This window comes from Solanum dulcamara, chromosome 7, assembly GCF_947179165.1.
Source record: "Solanum dulcamara chromosome 7, daSolDulc1.2, whole genome shotgun sequence".
NCBI lineage: Eukaryota > Viridiplantae > Streptophyta > Magnoliopsida > Solanales > Solanaceae > Solanum > Solanum dulcamara.
In genome coordinates this window covers 7609226-7630634 of record NC_077243.1, presented here as the reverse complement: position 1 = coordinate 7630634, position 21409 = coordinate 7609226, and the positions used below count along the sequence as shown (strand labels likewise).

General features: G+C 35.8%; 2 protein-coding genes across 4 annotated transcripts; both read left to right on the top strand.

The window, feature by feature from the left end:
* The first annotated feature begins 801 nt into the window (after positions 1-801).
* On the top strand, positions 802-16444 carry LOC129894460 (uncharacterized). Of its 3 annotated transcripts, none has more exons than XM_055970167.1 (27): positions 804-1152; positions 1335-2075; positions 2758-2854; positions 2945-3042; positions 4067-4198; positions 4839-4907; positions 5169-5291; positions 5374-5523; positions 5723-5854; positions 5984-6063; positions 6233-6327; positions 6435-6502; positions 7346-7447; positions 7532-7602; positions 8889-8996; positions 9088-9163; positions 11360-11496; positions 11578-11737; positions 11854-12033; positions 12126-12239; positions 12526-12681; positions 14041-14208; positions 14308-14420; positions 14527-14650; positions 15783-15878; positions 15964-16026; positions 16116-16444. In XM_055970167.1, exons 1-27 carry the CDS (start codon positions 994-996, stop codon positions 16167-16169), a joined length of 3666 nt encoding a protein of 1221 aa, XP_055826142.1. In that variant the 5' UTR covers positions 804-993; the 3' UTR covers positions 16170-16444. The 3 variants fall into 3 exon arrangements, with proteins under 3 accessions (XP_055826143.1, XP_055826142.1, XP_055826141.1); XM_055970166.1 differs by having other exon boundaries at positions 807-1152; positions 12123-12239; XM_055970168.1 differs by lacking the exons at positions 14527-14650; positions 15783-15878; positions 15964-16026; positions 16116-16444 and having other exon boundaries at positions 802-1152; positions 12123-12239; positions 14291-14421.
* A 1396-nt stretch (positions 16445-17840) lies between these two features.
* Positions 17841-20807, top strand: LOC129896095 (isoaspartyl peptidase/L-asparaginase). Its single transcript, XM_055971918.1, has 4 exons — positions 17841-18075; positions 18754-18987; positions 19622-19708; positions 20123-20807. Exons 1-4 carry the CDS (start codon positions 17914-17916, stop codon positions 20585-20587), a joined length of 948 nt encoding a protein of 315 aa, XP_055827893.1. The 5' UTR covers positions 17841-17913; the 3' UTR covers positions 20588-20807.
* Positions 20808-21409: the final 602 nt, after the last annotated feature.

Sequence of the window (21409 nt, the reverse complement as noted above, 5' to 3'; positions counted from 1 at the left end):
GTTCAAATCGTATGTCCAAACAAAACTTCAATTTTATCTTACAATTTCATATCGCATGGCCAAACGGGCACTAAGTTTCATAATTGACATTTCAAATTCATTATTTTCTCCTTATCATCCCAACATCAACCCCTTGATCTTCCCATCTCCCACCACCTTCGAACCCCATTCCATATCCTATATGATTTTGCTAGATTACATATAAATATTATTTTGATAATATTTTTTTTATTTACTTACCAAACTCTGAAAAATAAGTAAGAAACTCATGTATTTTTTAAAAATAAATAAATTTAGAAAACCATTTTTTTTTGTAAAAACACACCCTTAATTCATGAAATTTTGATTCTAACATTTTACATCTACTCTCATGTTATTCGACAATAGCAACTAACCTAATTACCTCAATTATTTACATTTAGGCACCACAATCTCATATAGTAAAAGGAATTATAAGAGCATAGATATTAAAATCAGATAACAGATATATAAAATTCAATTGAGATATAAATGGAGATTATTACTATAATTTAAAATTGAGAAAAGAGTTTGATTTTTTATACTAGAGAAGAATGAATTTCAAGATATTTAATTAAGATGATTTATTTGAGTTGATTGCATGTACACACCATCTTAGACTCCTCTGTAAAATTATATTTGATACGTTATTGTTGTTGTTGGCGACTCCCAAATTGGAAAATTTTGATTTTTACCCAACATCTTTTAAATTCCTATTTTGACTCTTAAATCCTTTTAACCGGAAGAGATCACGTGCATGGGCCGATACTTGCACGTGATCAGTACTTCCCCGCCAATATTAGGTTTTGGCTCCTTCCCTCAAACGCCCAAAACCAATTGCAAGAATCCATTTGAAGAACCATAACGTTATTCCTTTCCCAATAATCATCGGGAGCAACCTTCCACAACTTACAAAATCGGAGAATAGTAGTAAAATAACCAAAAAGGAGGAGGAAATTAGAGAATCAGCAGAGTATGGAAGAACCAGAGACGAGTATGGAAGTGCGTAGCCTATCGGGTGAATCCATAAGTGTCTCCATTTTGCCGGACAAAACCATTCAACAACTCAAGCAACTCCTCAAGCAAGCATTCCCACCGGCTTCAATTTCCCCAAATTTCCACCTCTTTCTCAAGGCAATTTCTTCTGTTTCATTTATTATACAGTCCTGAATTACTGAAATTACAAAAAATACGTCTTGTTTCTAATCTTGTGTTTCTATTTGATGATTTATGTCAACTATGATGTAGGCCTGTTTTTGTATTTGGTAATTTTGATATTCATCTTTTTGTGATTTTTTTTTATTTATAAAAATCAGGGTGTCAAATTGGGGTTAGAGAGTAAGGTAAGTGACCATTCAGTTGGGATTGGGGAATTTCTTGTACTTGTTCCCTATACCAAGAAAGACAGACAACAGAACAAGAAAACCGAGACACCTGCTAGTTCATCTATCCCAGTTGGTGGCTCAACTCTGAAAGAAGCTGAGACAGCATGGTCTGACATGATGCAAGACTTGTCTTACTTGAGCAGCATACCTAGGAATGAAAATCAGACAGAAGCTCTTTTGGATGAAACACGTTATAGAGATTCAGATGGACACAATTGCAGTGTTTCGATGAATTGTTCTTCACAGGTTAAGCGCAAGAGAAGCATCAAGGATTATAAGATGGAAGGACATGCAGATGAGCTAGTCCTTAGCATACTAAAATCATATTCCGTTGACATGGATGACGAGAAAGCTAAGATGTTTGTTCAGGTTTTAGCAACTATAAATTGTTTTATCGATCCGGATTCAGGCAACTGCATGTGTGAGGAAGCCAACAGAAAGGAAAACGCATCTGATCCATGTTCGAGTGGTAGTGATTCGTGCGGGTGTCCAACATGGTTAAGGAGTATAAGCAAAATATTTTCTTTTTTAAACATCTATTCAGCTTCCTTACAACTTCAGCAGGGACAAGTTACCTACTCCAGTCTGAAGGGAGCACTTGATCGTCTCTGTCTGTTTGGATTTCTGGCTGGTGTCTCAGACATCGAGCAACTTTCCCTATTTTGCCCTAAGGTACTTTGTTGGACCTCTGGCTAGTTTAACAGTTTTTATCCCCTACTTACTTTGATATATTTTAACATTTCTATCAATTAGTTTCACTTACTCTTGGCACACTCCGACTTTTGAGCTGTGGCCTCACTCATTCATTTTTGACAAGTATGTCACAGGGAGCTTATAACTGGAAAGGAAGTACTGTAATAATAAAGTCTGAACTCAAGTTGAACTTATGAACTTAGGAGGACCACCATAGTATACAGAGTTTTGTTTACTCTTGCCAGAGTAGGGGTTTCTCTTTCTAGAGAACACCTGTGGTGCTAAAAGATATCTCACTTACCTTACTTGCATAATTTGTTTAAGTGAATGTACGATTTGATCTCAGTATCCCTTCTAGGAATTTACGGGATTTGACATTCTTAATTTCGCTTATACGTCTAATCATTTATCCCATTCAGTTCTTTTTATGTATCACCATAACCAAATGGATTTTGAGGGGTGTCAGGTGGTCGTTTCCCCACAATCTTTTGAAGTTATATTCTTTCCCTTCTAAATTTGGTAAATATGTTGACATACCAGTTAGAAATGGCTTTGTCCGTCCCCCTTCTCGGTACCACAATTCAACATTGAGGTCTGGCTAGACCACTTATCAGGACTATGAACTTTCTTCTTCAAGCACTTATGCCTTACTTTCTTTTAGGTTGTACACATTGTTGATGATGATACCATGGCTAAGAATTTCAAGGATGGTATTGTTATTTTCAGAAACTCAACAACAAAGGGAGACCAGAGTGCAAGTATGTTTAGTTCATATTTAACTCTTTGATATAGGAAAATGGCTGCTTGAGCACTGAATAAGTCTGTTTTTCTCCTTTTATGCTGAGTAGCTAAAAAAGGTGTAACCATATCAAATGTTCTCCGCTCAATGAAGAAAAGGGAGTATGCATTCCGAAAAAGTCTTTTGAAGTTAGTCAAGTTGTTAAAGGTATGCCATTTCTCACTTTGTCTTGGCATCCTCAATTTTTTTTAATTTTAAAGTTGACTTTGGTGTTGTGCAATATCCAAATGTTTGGAAATTCAAGCACTTAAGATGCAGAATCGCAGTCATGAAACTTTTTTCTTTATGCCTATCTGTTATCATGACGTGTATGTTTTATGCTGTGTTGACTATTTATCTTGCAAGTCCAACTACATTTTCCTGTCTATGGATGTGTTGGCATATCCAACATGGTGGTTCAGACTACAGGACTCTTGTCTGATGACTTCATGACAATTTAAAAGATGGGGTTTTCATCCCGTTCTTTCTTACTGTATGTAAATGTTTACTCGAGTCGATTTTTGGCTTAACTTCATTTAATTTGTGTTTATACTATAGTCCTTCACTAGTGTATTAAGTTGCAGCTACCTTTCGAAGAAAGGAACTTCGGAAAAAATATAATGTCTAGCAAGTAAAATTGTTTGGCACTTGTGATCTCAAGATTCTTTCTATTGGAATTTACTTAGGTACTATATGGTGGGTAGTATTCTGAAGTTCTGGGTTTAGCTTAATGTTATCGTCTGGAAGGTAGATGAATTAATTGTTACAAACATAAGCATCACTGTATAATGCTGCAAATCTTAGTGCCCTTTTTTTAAAAAAGAAAATAAAAATATCAGTGGTGTCTAGCATCTCGACCAATCAACCAGGTAGCATGTCTTACCGACAAGCACAAGTTAGGTAATCCTGCGCCAGAGCACTTGGGCTCAAGCAAGTGTTTATTGTTAGAGTGGCTGTGGTCAAGCAAGTGTTTATTTGTATTTATTTTCTATGTTGATCCTTTTATATCCATTATTCATTTTGATTGTTCAATGTTATGAGGTCCTTCGTAGTTTGACTTTTTTAGCCCTTTCTTCATCCGGGCTTGGAACCTTCTGGTCGTTCACATAAGCAGAGTTGAATAATATGGACCATCTCATTGTGACAGTTATTGTATGATTTGAATTATTAAACTACTAATGTTGTAATGCAGCGTCAAAATGGAAATGAGTTTTCTAAAATTTCCCTGGAAGATTTCATTACCTTTGTGAAGCAAGGTGGTATTGGTGCAACAGGCATTGACACGAGACGAGCAGGTTCTCAATCCTTTAAAGTAAACTGTTGTGTAAGTCTTTAAACCATGCACTAAGCCTTTTGTAATGGATGCTCTCTTAATCCATCATAACATGCTACTTCTATGCAAATCTTTCCACAATCTTCTTTTTTTTGTACATTTGCAGTTGTGAGAGTCTCCAGTTCACAACTTCCTCTGCATTTGATTTTTACTTTGTAATTCTTCTTCATTAGAAGTGCTTGCATGAGACTACACATAACTTTATCTTTCTTTTTTCCAGAGGTCAATCAAGCTTATGAAGGAATTACTCATTGTTAATATAGGCACATAAATGATGGGAACTTAGCAGAATGCATCTGCTCTTTTGTTCTAAATATTTGTCACCTTTTAAGATGCTAGCGATAAATATCTTCTCTTGCTAGAACAAATTCCAGTTGGATATTTAATGACTGATATTTCTAGAAAGGGGCATTTTCAATGAAGTGGGTAGGTGAAGGATATAAAAAGGAGCACTTGTAGAGACCTGTTTCAGTGGTACAGCTAATAGCAGTGTCTTGAATAACTTTTTATCAGTGCAAGATTCCCTTGGTTATTGTGGTCCATTTTTTGAGAGATAACAAAGAACTGTAAATGATTTAAGTTTCAGACCTGAGATTGAGTTCTGCAGTTTTGATAAGCTTTTGACATGCAGGATACTAATCCTATGACACCTTTGGAAATGGTGGAACATCTGAGAAAGGGGATTGGATCTGATGGACAGGTTTTTACCTTGTTGCATTTTTACTCTTCATATTATTCTTCTCCCCCTCTTGGCAACATATATTCCGTTTCCTTTTCTTATGGATGAGTTATCCCAAGAGAGCGTTTCATTGCTATGCGGTCGGATAAAGCGGCAGCCCTCACTTACTTCAGTGGACATGAGATTCAATTGTGAATGACTTCAATTTAGCTACTGTACGACCAATTATTGCTGTAAGAGCTAACCCATGGTTGTCCACCATTATTTCTGTTCCTGGTGCAGGTTGTTCATATTGAAAATATCACTGCCCGCAATGCCACCTATGTTGAGATCCCAAGTGCACTTTCAGAAAGCACAAGATTGGCATTGAAAAATATTGGAATTACCAGATTATATAGCCATCAGGTAATATGCTGGTCTATCTAATATTGGTTTCCCTTTAAACAAAACTTTTATGCAAAACTTTCTAAGCATTGTAAATCCTCAGGCTGAGTCTATCCAGGCTTCTCTTGCGGGAAAAAATGTTGTTGTAGCTACCTTGACATCCAGTGGGAAATCTCTGTGCTACAATGTGCCAGTTCTGGAAGTAGTATCCCAGAATTTGTCAGCATGTGCTCTATACCTATTTCCTACAAAGGTTCTTTTCGTTATACTTTCCAAGCTTAATTGTTGAAAATTCTGCCTTTGGGAATGCTAGTCTCACAGAAGTCATTTGCCTTTATATTTTCTGCTTGTGTTTGTTGGATAGGCTTTGTGTCTGCTAAGAATTGCCTCATTCCATTGTAGTCATTAGCACCATTGCAGTAGCTTCTACATTGTTTGCATTGTTAATGCAGGCTTTAGCACAAGATCAACTAAGGTCTTTATTAAACATGACAAACGAGTTTAGCGCTGACCTTACAATTGGTGTATATGATGGTGACACTTCTCAGATGGATAGGAAATGGCTGCGTGATAATGCTAGACTGGTATTCAGTAAGTTTTGATGTTTAGATAGGCTGAGATTTCTGTCCTGGTCCTTTTCCTATGTTTGTCTATTTCCTACCTCTCCTTTCCTTTTTCTTATGCAAGTACTGCAATTTCATCTGTTTTTTCAGTTGATCACAAATCCTGATATGTTGCATGTCTCAATCTTGCCGTGTCATAGACAATTCAGTCGACTTTTATCAAATCTTAGGTAAATTTTCTTGATCATTTAGTCCTAGTTTTGTTTCACGTTACTACTGTGTTCGAACGTTTCCTGTCCCATTCTTTTTCTTCGGTTGAGTGTCCCTGTAAGTGATCTTTTCTTCTTTTTTCCTTTTTAAGTCAAATTTTGACGACTTAGTCTCATTTCCATGTCTCAGGTTTGTCATTGTTGATGAAGCTCATTCGTATAAGGGGGCATTTGGGTGTCATACTGCTCTTATTTTGAGGCGACTTCACCGACTTTGTTCTCATGGTAGCTTTTCCCTTCTGTCTACTGCTTCCATGAGACCTCTTTATCTTTTTCTATGTTTTATTTGTGCCTTTTATGAAAAGTTGGCCTTTTATTGATTTCTCATGCAGTGTACGGCAGTAATCCTTCATTTATATTTTCTACTGCGACCTCTGGAAATCCCGTGGAGCACTCAAAGGTATTCAATAACATGCATAGTTTTACTATAAATAATCTTTAACTATTCTAGGTAGTGCTTACAGAGTTATAGTTGTATCTGTATGGCGTACATTATGACATGAGAAATGAAGAAGATAAGTGAAAGAGAGACGTGGTACCACCAGAGTACACTCAAGATAGGAATGAACTCGCCAACTTAAGGAATATACAAAAAGAGTTGAGAGTTAAAACTAGAAGAAACCTTCTTCTAAATCCCTAAGATTCATTTATAAAATTCAATTTCATTTCTAGGCTAAGAATTACAAACAAAGCTTTACCCACTAAGTCTACCAACATATTACAAGAGAGCTGCTTTAATGTGCTGTTTATTTTGTTAGAATGTGTAATTTCATTTTTGTACCCAAGTGTCATTGTAGCAGTAATTACTTGAATGTAAAAAGGTCATTCAACTTTTGATGGGCAATTTCGTCTTGAACCTTTTCCTTTGGGGCTTCCCACTTATATAGTGTATGCATAATATAATACAAGTATATGTATATTTTTTCTCAAAATTTACGCCATTTTTATCTTTTGTATTAGCAGATGCTTCCACCTTTATCTGTGGAATTCATCTAAAGCTGAAGTCTATGATCTAATGCTTCCACCTTTATCTGTGGAATTCATCTAAAGCTGAAGTATGCTTGCATGTTATAGACTGCTGAACCTCGTAAATGCTTGCATGTTATAAACTGATGAGCCTCGTAAATGCTTGCATGTTATAGACTTCAAATAGAGGGTTCTCATGTATATACTCTATCAGTTCAGACTAGTTAGTATTTGTGATCATTTAAAAATTTCATCTCGTCGCCTCGGGGTTATGTAGGAGCTCTCAAATCTACGAACAATAGAGTTGATTCAGAATGATGGCAGTCCATCTGGCTCAAAGCTTTTTGTGTTATGGAATCCTCCTTTGCGCCTGAAAATGGTAGGTTTTCTGATGAAGTCCTATAGCTCGCGTGTATTCAATTGGAAGCTGTTTCCTGTCATTTGAGATACTTTTATCTTGCAGATCTCAAAGAGATTTAAGACTGGCATTGAGGATGGCTCTGTTGACAAGCATCTGATTGCTAGAAGATCAAGGTGAAAAACATTTCCTGCTTTATGTCCACAGAGAATTTGATATAGATCTCAGTTCCCCAAAAAAGACAATTTGATCCTCACTGTTATCGAAATGCATATTGTAAAAGGCCTGTATCTTTTCTTCCCTACGAACTGGATCATCCTCACTGCATCAGGACGGAAGCAAGTGCTGTTTCATTTCTCGACATACAAGAATATATACCAGGATTTATTCTTCAAAGCGTGATCAATTTATTGAGAAATTTGAAAGACAAAAAAAAGATGTAGTCTTAGGAGACAACATATAATATGATACCAATTACATGCCTATTTGGATGGAAGTGAATGAGTAGTTATTTACGAAGAAAATAACACTGTATAAAGAAAGTTGAATGAGAAGATATTGGCTGAGTAAAGTACGAGTCAAGTAGGTTATGTGGAGAGAATACATCTAGATATTACATTAAGCAATGAACTTGTAAGAATTCTGAAGAAATTAGAGTAAAGCTTAGGACATCAGTTCTCCTTTGAAATTTTCAGAAGCCCACTGTAAAGAATGCTCCGCAATGAGGATAACTAAAAGCAAGGCATACACTATATGTATTTGTCAAACATGAGGCAGGTTATACCCCCATGTCAGCAAATTTGTTTGGATATTGTGCACGTATATGAGATCTTGATAACTTGTTGGTAGAGACTGGTTGTATTGTGTATTGTCACCATGCATTGGCAGGGTAATAGCAGGAATACTTTCTATTACTTATGGTAAATATTTTACGTATGAAAAAAAAATTGTGATGAAGATACTGACTCCACCGTTAACTAGATTAAACTGGATAAGGCTACTGCATTTAATTAGTAATGGCATTTGGTTTACTGACTAATATTCTGAAATAGTTTTGATGAGATTTCTTACTGCTAAACATGTAAGAATAGCTATTGCCTTCATGGCAAAATATATAAAGTATTCAAGTTAGCATTAGCAAACTTTTCTTCTGCCTTACTAAGTGGGTTGTGTTAGATAATTAGTTAGTGCCAGGAACCTCGCCATAATCTTGCACCTTGATTTTTTCATATGTTCCTTATATTTCCCACTTTGTCCTTATTATGCATGTGATTCCCTTCATCACTCCATTAGTTGGATGCTTGAGAATATGTTAGATTTTTAGAAGTTGGACCTAACAGGAATGCTCTTACCTTATTGCCCCCATGCATTTTCTTCCCTTTTTTTCTGTCTTCTTTCCTTATTTCATGATCTTAGAGAAGTGTCTTAATTTCTAACAGCATTATGTCTGTCTCTGTCGCAGTCCCATTTTGGAGGTTTCTTGCCTTTTTGCAGAAATGATGCAGCATGGTCTTCGTTGTATTGCATTTTGTAAAACGCGCAAACTTTGTGAGCTTGTCTTATGTTACACGTAAGTGAAATTCCATTATATAGTTAAATTGTTCATTCTCATTTATCTTCTATTAACAGTCTAGCATGCTGGAATATTTTGTTGTCCTAAGGCGTGAGATTCTTCAGGAAGCAGCACCTCATTTAGTTGATACTATATGCGCTTACCGAGCTGGTTATATTGCTGAGGTTAGGATCTATAACTTGGTTAAGGACAGTTTGTTCATCCTCTTTTTAGTTGATCTTTCCCAAGGAAATTGACTTAAACAAGTATTTTTCATGTTGCTCTAAACTTGCTTACAGGATTGGCTTGTAAAATGAACTTAACTTTGTTTCATTTTCATCCGTTTTAAAGCATCCATATCCCACTTATTCAAACCAACCCATGTCATAATCCCAATTGATGCACCTAAATCATGAATGCGGAAGTTTTTGGAAAATACCAATCCTTTAAGTATTGAAAATCATGCATGAATACAACCGTTTAGTCAACCAGATTTCATTTAAAATGAAATACTCATAAAAGTAATAAAGTCTCATGCATGCATGCCATATGAATAACCATAATTACAACCCGAAAGAACAACTACCATCTATGGGAACCTCTATGAAAAGGATTAAACTTCACAAGTTAAGCAAGAATCCCTACTTCCCAATTCAAAAATCAAATCCTTAAGTTTACCTCCAATTCGTCCATAACATGTGTTATGGAACCTGGTCGCTCCTTTAGAAACTCGAAACGTTATCGTTCAAGCAAACCCAACACTATTCATCTTCTTTCCCAACAAAGTTTCCTATTTCAACACTAGCTTTCTAGGGTTTCACGCATCGATGTCTAAATCCAAATATTTCTTCAAAAGTGTAGTGTACGATGCCCATGAAGCATAATATATATGATTGGAGTGAAGGGATTACCTCTTTGTAAAACCCTACAATATTCAAGGCTTAATTTCTTAAGATATTCTTGAGATTTTCTTCAAAAATGTATAATTTACATGATGTTGAGGAGTTAAGACACGTATGGACCAAATCTACCAAGAACTGCATTTAATACTCACTTCAAAGAAGTATTAATGGTGGAAGAGCTCTCTTCTCTCGCTAGCCTCCAAAAACAAACTCCAAATAATGAAATATTAACTCTACCGTATTTTCACTTGCACGCGGGACACGCACGACCTGTCCCCAGGTTTTAATTTTTTTTTGATGCCTTCCTTGGTGCAATTGCAAAGCTTCGCAGCTTTGTATGATTAATTGCAGCCTTTTTCAGATATTGATCCTTGGCATTTTAATCCCTTAAACTTTTTAGTAAATGGAATACCTACTCCATTGTCCATCTAATTAGGATCCTTGTTTCCATCCCTTTTTCTCATTTTTTTTATGACAAGGGAAACCCGCAGCCGTTACCCTTTGGAGAGGTAACCCACCCAGGCAAGCCCGGTGCGACGAGTTCGACCCAGAAAGCAAACCCCTTGCTTTCGCTGGCAAGGGGTTTCGAACTTGAGACCTCCAACATTAAAGTCCGAAGCCCAAACCACTGGGCCACCCTGAAGGGTTCTTTTTCTCATTTTGCCTTCCTCTTAATCCTTTGTCTTTCCCTTTTTAGTTGCTGCCAATGATTACCCTTGGTTCCCAAGTTTCCTTTTTTTATTTGTCTCCTCCTTTGCCAACTGATTGTTGGTAAAATGATTACCCCAATTGATCATTCTCAATAATTATTCTAATAATATTGATTCATTCAATTAAGTTAACACTTATGCTATGGAGTTATAATTTATTCCAAGCTATACCTATGTTAATTACTTGTGTTCCCATGGCTTTGTTATATTTGTGTGGGTCCTGCGTGATTCAAGTATGATAAAATTGCATCCTTAAGCTCGAAATTAGTGTCCAAATTAATCATGGAAATTCACGGGGCTTCACAGATTACTTTCTTGTAAGCAAAGGTTTAAAGCAATGTTACCTATCAGAATAAGAAAAAAGAAAAACTTATCTCTACTAAGCATTTCAGAGCCTTGGATATGCTGATTCCATGTTAAGTCATATTACTACCCTAACATCAATTTTGTTCACTCAATTTAAGCAGTTGGTTGGTTGGTTACCTGAAGTTTTACCCTGTTGGTGAGGGTTCGATTCTCCACCTTGTAATCCCCTCCCCCATTTCTCTTTCCCCTACCCCCAATTTAAAAAATAAAATAAACAATCTAATCTTCTGTCACCTTATTTTCTTTACCATATATGAAAATTTAATACTCGTTATAATAGTTAATTCTCGCTTCCATAGTTTCTATAGGGCAATTATGCTTATTGTTATAACATATAAATTAAAGTATGCATACTTTGCATACTGGCAAAAAGATAGTTTGACCTTAGTTCTTCGTGGAGCAGGATCGAAGAAGAATTGAGCATGACTTTTTCAATGGTAGTATATGCGGTATTGCTGCTACAAATGCTCTTGAATTGGGTATTGATGTAGGACATATTGATGCAACCCTACATCTAGGCTTTCCAGGCAGTATAGCTAGGTATTACTATTTGTTTGTGTCCCTCCGAAGGTTTACACTTTTATTCTGATACTGAGATGGTTCGAATATTTCTTCATCAAGTCTGTGGCAACAGGCAGGAAGGTCAGGCAGACGGGGAAATGCATCACTTGCTATTTATGTTGCCTTTGAAGGGCCTTTGGATCAATATTTCATGAAATTCCCCCAGAAACTTTTCAGGGGCCCAATTGAATGTTGTCATGTAGATGCAAGAAACCGGCAGGTTGTTTTCATTTCTTCTTGGGTTTTCTTGACCTTGCCCTCATTTTCAGTTTTAGTGATTGATCCGTGTGTTTAGTAGGGAGTTCACTTAACATTTGAAAAGCATATGACTGGCAGGTTCTTGAACAGCATCTGGCTGCTGCTGCTTTTGAACATCCACTGAGCTTGTCTGATGACGAGAAATACTTTGGCCCTGGCCTGGAGAGTATCATAATGGCACTTAAAAACAAGGGAATTCTGAGTACAGATATATCACGTAGTGCTGCAGCCAGAATATGGAGCTACATCGGGTTGGAGGTATGATCCTTTGGGTGTAGTGTTAAGCTGATATTGTGCTTGTGAGCTTGGTGTGATTAGCTTTTCTAAAACATTCTATCTGTTACCAGAAGATGCCCTCAACTGCCATTAGTATTCGAGCCATAGAAACTGAGCGGTACAAAGTGATCGACATTCAAAAGAATGAACTCCTGGAAGAAATTGAAGAAAGCAAGACTTTCTTTCAGGTAAAGTAATAGCAATTATATTTGGCAAGTTCTTGTGATTATTCCTATTGGCAGAAGGCGGAAGAACAAAAACATAAATAGGAAAAAGAGAGGGAGAAAGAGATCGTCATTGTGATGCTTATATTCATGTGTGCTATACATGCGTGTGTATATTAGTTTTCAAAAAATACATGTGTGTGTGTATTATTTTGGTGCAGCAGAACTCTTCAATTCTTGAGGTTTTCTTTTGGCTTCTTTTGAAGTTACCTTTTCAAGTTAATCAGTTCAGGCCTAAATTATTTTACAGGTTTATGAAGGGGCTAATTATATGAATCAAGGGAAGACGTATCTTGTGAAGGAGCTTGATGTGGCAAACAGAATTGCTTGGTGCCAACGAGCGGACTTGAAATATTATACCAAAACTCGTGACTATACTGATGTCCAAGTCACTGGTGCCAACTTTGTATGTCTCAAGTGGCGCTTTTCATTTTCCTACATGTTTTTCAAGGATTGCCTCGGTCTTTTTTTTAAAGAGCTTAACCTCCAGAATTCATGATGGGTGTTTCTTGGGCTCTGTCTAGTTAGGTTTGGTCCATGGGATAAAGGATAACAATCCCGGGATAGAATTTGGGATTATTCATTCCCATGTTTGGTTGGATTTTTGTTTTTGGTATAGGCAAAATCCCAGAATTAGTTATACCACAATTTTTGGTACTATTTTTATATCAGATTCCATGTGGAATAATAATCCCGGGATTAGCTATCACAGGATAAAACAATCAAATAACCAAAAAATGTCTTTCAAAGCTCTTCTCCCAAAATATTTTAAGAAGGCCAAGGTTAAAATTGGATTTAATGTTTATCCAAGTTTATGTATTTTAGAACAAAACACATGTTTTATATTATACTTTGTATTTCCCAATTTTAATACAATGAACCAAACATCTACTGAAAAAGGCATATTTAATAAGTAATCCCATAATTATCTAATCCCCATATTGTAATCCTGGTCTGACTTGTTTGTGAACCAAACAACCCCTTAGGGTGTTTTAGAGCTCTACTATCAAGTCTCTCTCCAGGAATCTGGTGTGGAGATAGTTAAGGGTGTGATGTACATTATCCCAAATTAGTGACAGAAAAGGAGCCTAGTTTCTTTCCAAAGAGGAATCTTTATTATGCTACTGTTGTTTCATCCTCGACAATAAGGTGTGTTCAGAGTTCAGATTGTGATGCAAATGTGATGCACACCTGATTAGTCATAAGAACCAAGTTCTTTGACTCTCTTATTTGCGGTTGATCATTCTCAAGAGTCTGATAATGCTGCCAGTTCTCATCTTTTAACACTATGACTTGATCATGGTCATGTTATGGGGTAATCCAGAGTGTTCTGATTTTGCATCTTCTTCCTTCCTTTTCAACTGCTTCTCATATGATTTTTGTTTCTCTATCACATATGTCCTGCTAGCCTTCTTATATTACTCTGAGCTAATAGCTCCGTTAGTCAAGAAAAACCCTGGACTTCCAGTCCCATTAAAAGTACGGTAGATATTTAAAGAAGCATAGCCTTTTCATTTTACGTTTACTGCTGATAGGTAGATGTTCCTGCTTTCATCTGAAGAACTCGAATGCACTTGCCATCGTAGAGAGATCCTTAATTAACTGGCTAATCTTTATTGGTCTTATTTAATAATAAGAAAATTCTCATATTGCTTATTGCATGCTACTTGTGAAGTCACTCTTTGTATACCATGTCATTTATAAATTCAGCTGTTACATCCCAGTAATGTTGGATTGACATGATACATATTTTACCACTATGTAGGCTTACCCAGCAAGGACTACTAGTCTGCAACTTCCAAGAACAACTGCCCAAGCACAAAGTTGCAAAGTAACAACCACGTGGTTCGGTTTCTGCAAAATATGGAAAAAGAGCAACCAAGTCTTTGACACTGTTGATCTTTCACTTCCTAATTACACATATGAAACCCAGGTGAATACCAGTTTGAACTGTTTCTGAAGTTCCTCTGTGTGTGATGTTTGTTCATCACTGTTAGTTCTTTCTTAATTTGTAGCTTTAATGCACATGTAGGCTGTGTGGATTCAAGTTCCTCAGATCATAAAGACAGCCGTAGAGACCTTAAATTATTCATTCCGAGGAGGCTTACATGCTGCTGGTCATGCTCTTCTTAATGTTGTTCCAATGTAAGTTTCAACCGCACGAGTTTTTGGATCTGGCTCAACATGTTGTCTGTCTGAGTTAACATACACTAGAACTGTTCTCTTATTGCTCCTGAAACTTGTGCTGAAGGTACATAGTTTGCAATTCATCTGATTTAGCCTCAGAATGTGTAAACCCTTATGATTCCCGCGATGTTCCAGAAAGAATTCTGCTTTATGATCCACATCCTGGAGGCACTGGCATTTCAGCACAGGTGAACTATGTCTGCTTTTGAATCCTTTTCCATCATGATTTGATTTTACTCATATTATGTTACTCCCTCCATTTCAATTTGTTTGTACTACTTTCTTTTTTAGTACATTTCAAAAGAACGCCTCTTCCCTTTTTTAGCAACTCTTTAATTCCAATTTTTCACATGGCATGTTTAAGAACGCAAGATTAAAGAGCATTTTGGTACATTTGACATCTTTAATTTAAGACCACAAGATTCAAAAGTCTTCTTTACTTTCTTAAACTCGTGCCAAGTCAAAATAGGACAAACAAACTGAAACGGAGGGAGTTTTTTACAAGCCAATTGGACAACTATGCCATTTTGTAAAGATTCCTAGGAATACCAGGAAACTTGTGAAAAAAGGGACCTGAATTTAATTGGTTAGTTTTGAAATAGATCGTGAAAGTTCAATAGGATGTTATTTATTGAAGTAATGACTTAAGGAAATTTCTAATAATAAGATGAAATGGCTTTCATTATATTTAATCAGTAAGTTAGTCAGAGCTCCTTTGAAGAGCATGCATGACATAAGCTGCAGAATGGCTTATATAAGATGATGTGGTTGGAACTTATAGTCAGGGAACAACCAACATAGACTGCCCAAAATATGTAAAGCATTTGAGAAACTGTTTTTGTTTATAAGTGTAAGAGGTGGATTTTTCATCATAGAGATTAGAGAATATTTACAAATATTTATAAAGAACCCACACTTGACCTTTTGAACATAAGAAAAGTTGGTCGTTTGTTTATCATTTGGAAACTTTTGAAAAGCTAGTAATTTCCGAATTGCAACATTTTATTTATCTCATCTGTAGTCTCTTCAGCGACAATAAGAATAAAGTTAAAAAAAAAAGAAGCAATTGGTACTCTTGATTATTTTTGTGGTTGAACATGGTTAGCAAATGAACAAAGTAAATCTTAGGCTTGCTACTTGGTAAAGGGGATGTGGTGTTAAAACGAAAAACCAATGTCTGTTATTCAAGTGGAAATGCTAAGCCACTTTGTCTGTGATCTTAAACCATGGACAAAAGTTATCTAATGCCTTACCACATGAATTAGGAAATACAATATTGTCACAACCTCTTTTGAGAAAAGGTACAATTTGATCTGGCAGGTGCAGCATATATTCAGTGAGCTTCTGACTGCTGCTTTGGAACTTCTTGCATCATGCTGTTGCTCTGGCGATACCGGCTGCCCTAACTGTGTACAAGTTAGTATTTTATTGCCAATTAGTTTATGTTATCGTTCTTCCTGTATATGAAATGATAGGAAAGTCATACTTTTAAGCATTGCAGAATATTTCTTGTCGTGAGTACAATGAGGTTTTGCACAAGGATGCCGCCATAATGATAATCAAGGTTTGACAATAGAAAATTTGTTTTGAAGTTAAAGAAGCATCGGAACGTTCTTTAAAACCTTCTAATATGGAACTTTGTTGTTCATGCAGGGTGTAATAGAGGAAGAAGAATCCTACTTTAGGAGTATATCAGAGTTGTCTTAGATGTTTGGCTTGGTGCTTTGCTTCTTCTGCTCTCTGCTTACAGTATACAGCCCCAATCCCAATATTAGGGATGGCTGCTGTTAGATAGTGTGATTAAATGTCATTCTACATAATTTAAGATTCTTATATTTGTGTCATCAGAGAGTAGTGGCCAACTAGGCAACACTAAAGTGGACATTATTTGATTTATTAGGTAGGTGCGTCTTATGTCAATCCTTGTTCACATGCGTTAATCGTCTCAAATTTTGAATTTGTCTCTACTGGAGACTAGAATATTCTTGGTGTACTTGTCTGGAAGATTAAAAATCTAGTAGACCTCAACGGAGTATTATGCCGCCAGTGATTTTCCGACGAAATTCCAACAAAGATGATCGAATTCTTCTCCCACTTTTCTTTCAATTTTTCCTGTTTTGTTCTTCCATGTTCTTGTAAGGTATTCCAAACTAAAGTGTAACCGTCTTTTTTTTGGTTCTTCTATGTTGTTGTAAGATTTTCCAAAATTTGGGTGGTGGTGGAAGGTGGAGTAGGTGGCAGCGAGAGAGAGTGTAGGAGTAGAAATGAGACAAAAATAGTATTTTTCAAGAAAAAAAGAAGCTCCTCAGGCTCAGAATAACCCGTTCTTCTCTCTTTGAAAGAAAGTTTTTTTTTTTTTTTTTTTAAAGCAACTTTGTCTTCTCCATATTACTATATCACTAGAGTAAAGTCGAGTTCTACTACACTTGTTTAAATGATACAAAATTTTAATTAAGGTATCTAAGCAAAAAAGTGTTTCAAGTAATACAAATCTTAATTGACATATATAAGCAAGATAGGTGCCAATTTTAACTTAGGATACATTCAACCTTACCTATTTTAGTTAGGGGTATCCAGTTACATTTGACATGGGTGCCAACTCAAAAGCAGCATTCACACAATTTTTGAGTGAGAAAATGTTATAAATAGTTCCTTAATTATAGGAGTAGGTTTAAAATGATACTTTAATTATATAATTATTCGATTTAGTTCTTTAACTATTTAAAAACTTATCAAGTTTGGTCCCTTAATTATATATTTATTGGTTTGTGTCTATTAATTATACACTTACCCATTTTAGTCTTTAAGTATTTCAATAGTTATCAGGTTTGGTCTTTTATCCATTTTTTTATACAAATAACTTAGAGATATAATAACGAAATCTATGCCTCAGTAAAATTCAATTCTTAATCCATTTTTTCATTTGTTTCTCTCTCCTTGTTACTTTTTCTTCTAATTACTCTTATGAAAAGATAAAATCTCTTATTTTTCTTTTGTATGAAAATGAAATTAAAAGAATTCGTGATAATTTTGAGCAATAATATGCTTCATTTTATACTCCATTAAATAAAATTAGAACTTATATCTTCTTTCCTCATTAATTTAATTTTGAATCGTTGAAGTTATTGTTCTTTTCTAATTTGAAGAAAGAGTTGCGGGGAGAGAGAAACAACTGAAAAAATGGATTAAAAATTTAATTTTATGAAAGCATGAATTCCGTTAATATAAATTTAAGTTATTTATATAAAAAATGGACAAAGACCAAAATTGATAAAATTTTGAATATTTAAAAAATAAAAACTGATAAATGTATAGTTAAGGGATGAAACTTTTTTGAATAGTTAAAAAGGATTTAAGGACAAACTATTTATGGCATTTCTCATTTTTGAGTTAATAACAAAAAAGAGTGAAACCGATTGAGGGAGAATTGGTGCGGTCGGGTAAGGTAATTATGGGTTGGGCAATAGCGTTGCACGGTGGAGCTGGTGACATACCCAAGGATCTGCCGCCGGAGCTTCGTGAGCCCAGAGAAGCCTCTCTCCGCTATTGCCTGCAGATGGGCGTCGATGCTCTCAAGGCCCAAAAATCCCCTTTGGACGTTGTTGAACTCGTGGTATACTACCAATTTTACCTAGATTATCATAACAAACATATCTCTCTAAGTTTAGATTGTGGTTAGGATGAGACTAAAGATATCTTACTTGACTATGTTTGATACTCAGGTTGAATAGCTTTTTATCTCTGGCTTATGAAAGAATTGAATACTGGATTGGATATATGAAGATGTCTAGTGATGTCATCATATCAACTTTAAAAGCTACTTCAAGTTGGTGTTACCGATTTAAAGCTCGTTTAACATTATTCAAAAAGATTATAGAACACATGATCTCTATTTCATCCTACCATGAATTCACAAGTCTAGTAGAAAACAGAAAATTGCAAATTTTTGTAAGTAGTGACATGGATTTGGTTGTGATGCTGAGCCTCCGAGATTGAGTAGGAGTTTTCACCTCAATAACATCATGTCTCCATAAGTTGTCACCTCACTGGCATGCAGGATGATACTATTGTTAATTTTGTTTAATGTTTTAAAAGTTCTCTTACTCCCTGCTTTAGTTTTTGTTACAAATACCTACTTCCACTACTACAATTCGTGCTAGGGAAAGTGTCATTCCGTATACGTGCATCCTGAGGAACTTGTAAAACTCCTTGAAATTTGTGGTTTCTGTATAATGAGTAATTTACCTTTTACTGGTGTTATGAAAGCTTTTAACTCTCTTGGATCAAGCAGGTGCGCGAACTAGAAAATAGCCCATACTTCAATGCTGGTAGAGGGTCTGTCCTAACCAGCAATGGTACAGTAGAAATGGAAGCATGTATCATGGATGGGAATACGAAAAACTGTGGAGCTGTTTCTGGTCTAACCACTGTTGTCAATGCTATATCTCTGGCTAGGCTGGTCATGGAAAAAACTCCACATATATATCTTGCATTTGAGGGGGCAGAAGCATTTGCAAGAGAGCAGGTCTGTAAAAACTTTCTAAGTCTCTCTCTTATGGATATTCTAGTGCAGTGGTGGAGCTAAGATTTTCACTAGGGGGATTCAAAATATTAAAGAAGTAAATACACGAAGAAGCCAAGGGGATTCGACATCTACTATGTATACATAAAGATAATTTTAACCTTAATTATACAATGTAATTTTTTGCCAAGCCTCTTGCTCCCACTTGGCTCCACCCCTGGTCCAGTGGCATACTTGATTTTGTCAGTTCTTTTGCTTTATATGGTTTAGTTGTGAGTTTGCGTAATCGGCTTTTTGGAATTTATTCTAGTTCATTTATAGGTTAATAATTGAACAACTTACAGCTGATGAATGGTATCTTGTATCAGGATGATGCATAGACATTATTCTTTCTGTTTATACTGTTTAATTCCAGCTCTGGTGATCTTTTCCTGGACTTCAAGTAGCTACCAGTTTCTTTATGTTACTGGTTCATTAACGTGACTATTCAGGCATGAGGGACTAGTTCATTTTAGAGTTCGTATTGATTAACTCTCTCTGATAATAACCCCCTAGTTTTGAGGTTGTGTTACATTCAATTTTTTAGCCTTTTTTACATTGAATCTATTTGATGAAGTGTGATGATTATGTTGTCAAGGGAGTTGAAACCATGGACTCAAGCCATTTTATCACTCCACGAAATATCGAGAGATTAAAGCAAGCAAAAGAAGCAAACAGAGTTCTGGTATGCAACACTCTCTATTCACTATTATATCTTTGCTGCAATATAGCATACTTATGCATTGGACCTTAGACATTTATTGAAGTGCACCATTTTCTTATACATATGTGTTTTAATCTAAACTTTTTGTTGAAAATTTTAAAGAGCTTTAGTTCATTTTTCGAAAGCATCAACAAAAATATTATCCATTTGTACTTGGTCCTCTTCTTGTGCCCTCTAAGTGAGTTTGATTATGGCATTGGCCTCAATAGCTTAAATGTAGTTATATGGCTATTTCTCTAACAGAGCTTTCTTGTTCGACTCCCTTCTTGGCAACTCAGTCTCGTGATTCAAGACTCAATTCTTTTGTAATTCCTAACATCAAGAAGCTTTCTGCTTCCATGTTATTGGTTAAATATCATTGCTACCAATTTACAGGTAGATTATAATACACGGCCTATACCAAAAGATGACAAACCACCAGCTTCTAGTGGAGATAGCCAGCTAGGAACAGTTGGATGTGTAGCTGTTGACAGCTTTGGACATTTAGCTACTGCTACTTCTACTGGAGGGCTAGTAAACAAGATGGTTGGTAGGATAGGAGATACTCCCATTATAGGTGCAGGTACATATGCGAACAAACTATGTGCAGTTTCTGCTACAGGCCAAGGTGAAGCTATTATCCATGCAACTGTAGCAAGAGATGTGGCTGCTCTAATGGAGTATAAAGGGCTTTCTCTCAAGGAGGCAGCAGACTACGTTATAGAGGAATCTGCGCCAAAAGGAACCACTGGCCTTATTGCTGTATCTGCTGTTGGGGAAGTTACCATGCCATTTAATACAACTGGAATGTTTAGAGCTTGTGCAACTGAAGATGGTCACACAGAATTAGCAATTTGGTAACTTTTCACAAGAATAGATTAGTCTTTTTTGCATATTCTTACAATTGCAAATCATTTAGAATTTGAGATGGGGATTGTGTTTCCAGAATTAAGGTGTTCTGTAAATTTACTCGGTCAGTTTTACTTAGCTGCTATTTCATTTGATTTGTGTGTTGCAGTACTGGGTGTATTAATCATGACAATTGACAGCTATCCAAGAATTGACCCTATATTTATAGTAACTTCAAATGAAATATTTTCCTAATTCCTTTTGTGTATGGTCTAAAAAAAACTTCTAATCACACCAAGGAAATGTGACAGAATTTAATGGTTACAATAAGAGGAAATTGGATCTCTTTTGCGTTTGACATTGGCCGGTAGCTCATCCACAAAACGCCCGATCAACTCTCTCTCACTATGTGTTTGTGTGTACATGCATGGGGTTGACTACTCGTAACATAGACGGATTCAGAATTTGAAGTTTAAGTACTTATTTGCGATTTTTTTTTTTGGTATTAGGTTTTAATTTAATAATTTAAATATATTAAATAAATTTATTAGGAGAAATATAAGATTTGAACTAAAGTTCAGTTGAATCTCTTTGTCCACCTTTTTAGTAGACCACTACAAATATTCATGTGCTCTTTCTTTCACTGGTAAAACTATACTGTCAAATAGGGTAACTAAATATGAACATATTTTTAATTGTATATGGACTATTGAATCCCTTTTAACATAAAAGAGGATTCTTGTGTATTGAAAATGAGGTTCAAAGAATTTCTTGGATCGTGGGTTTGGTATAAGGAATCTTGTGGAGCGTAAATAAGGTTAAAAGAACAGAAAA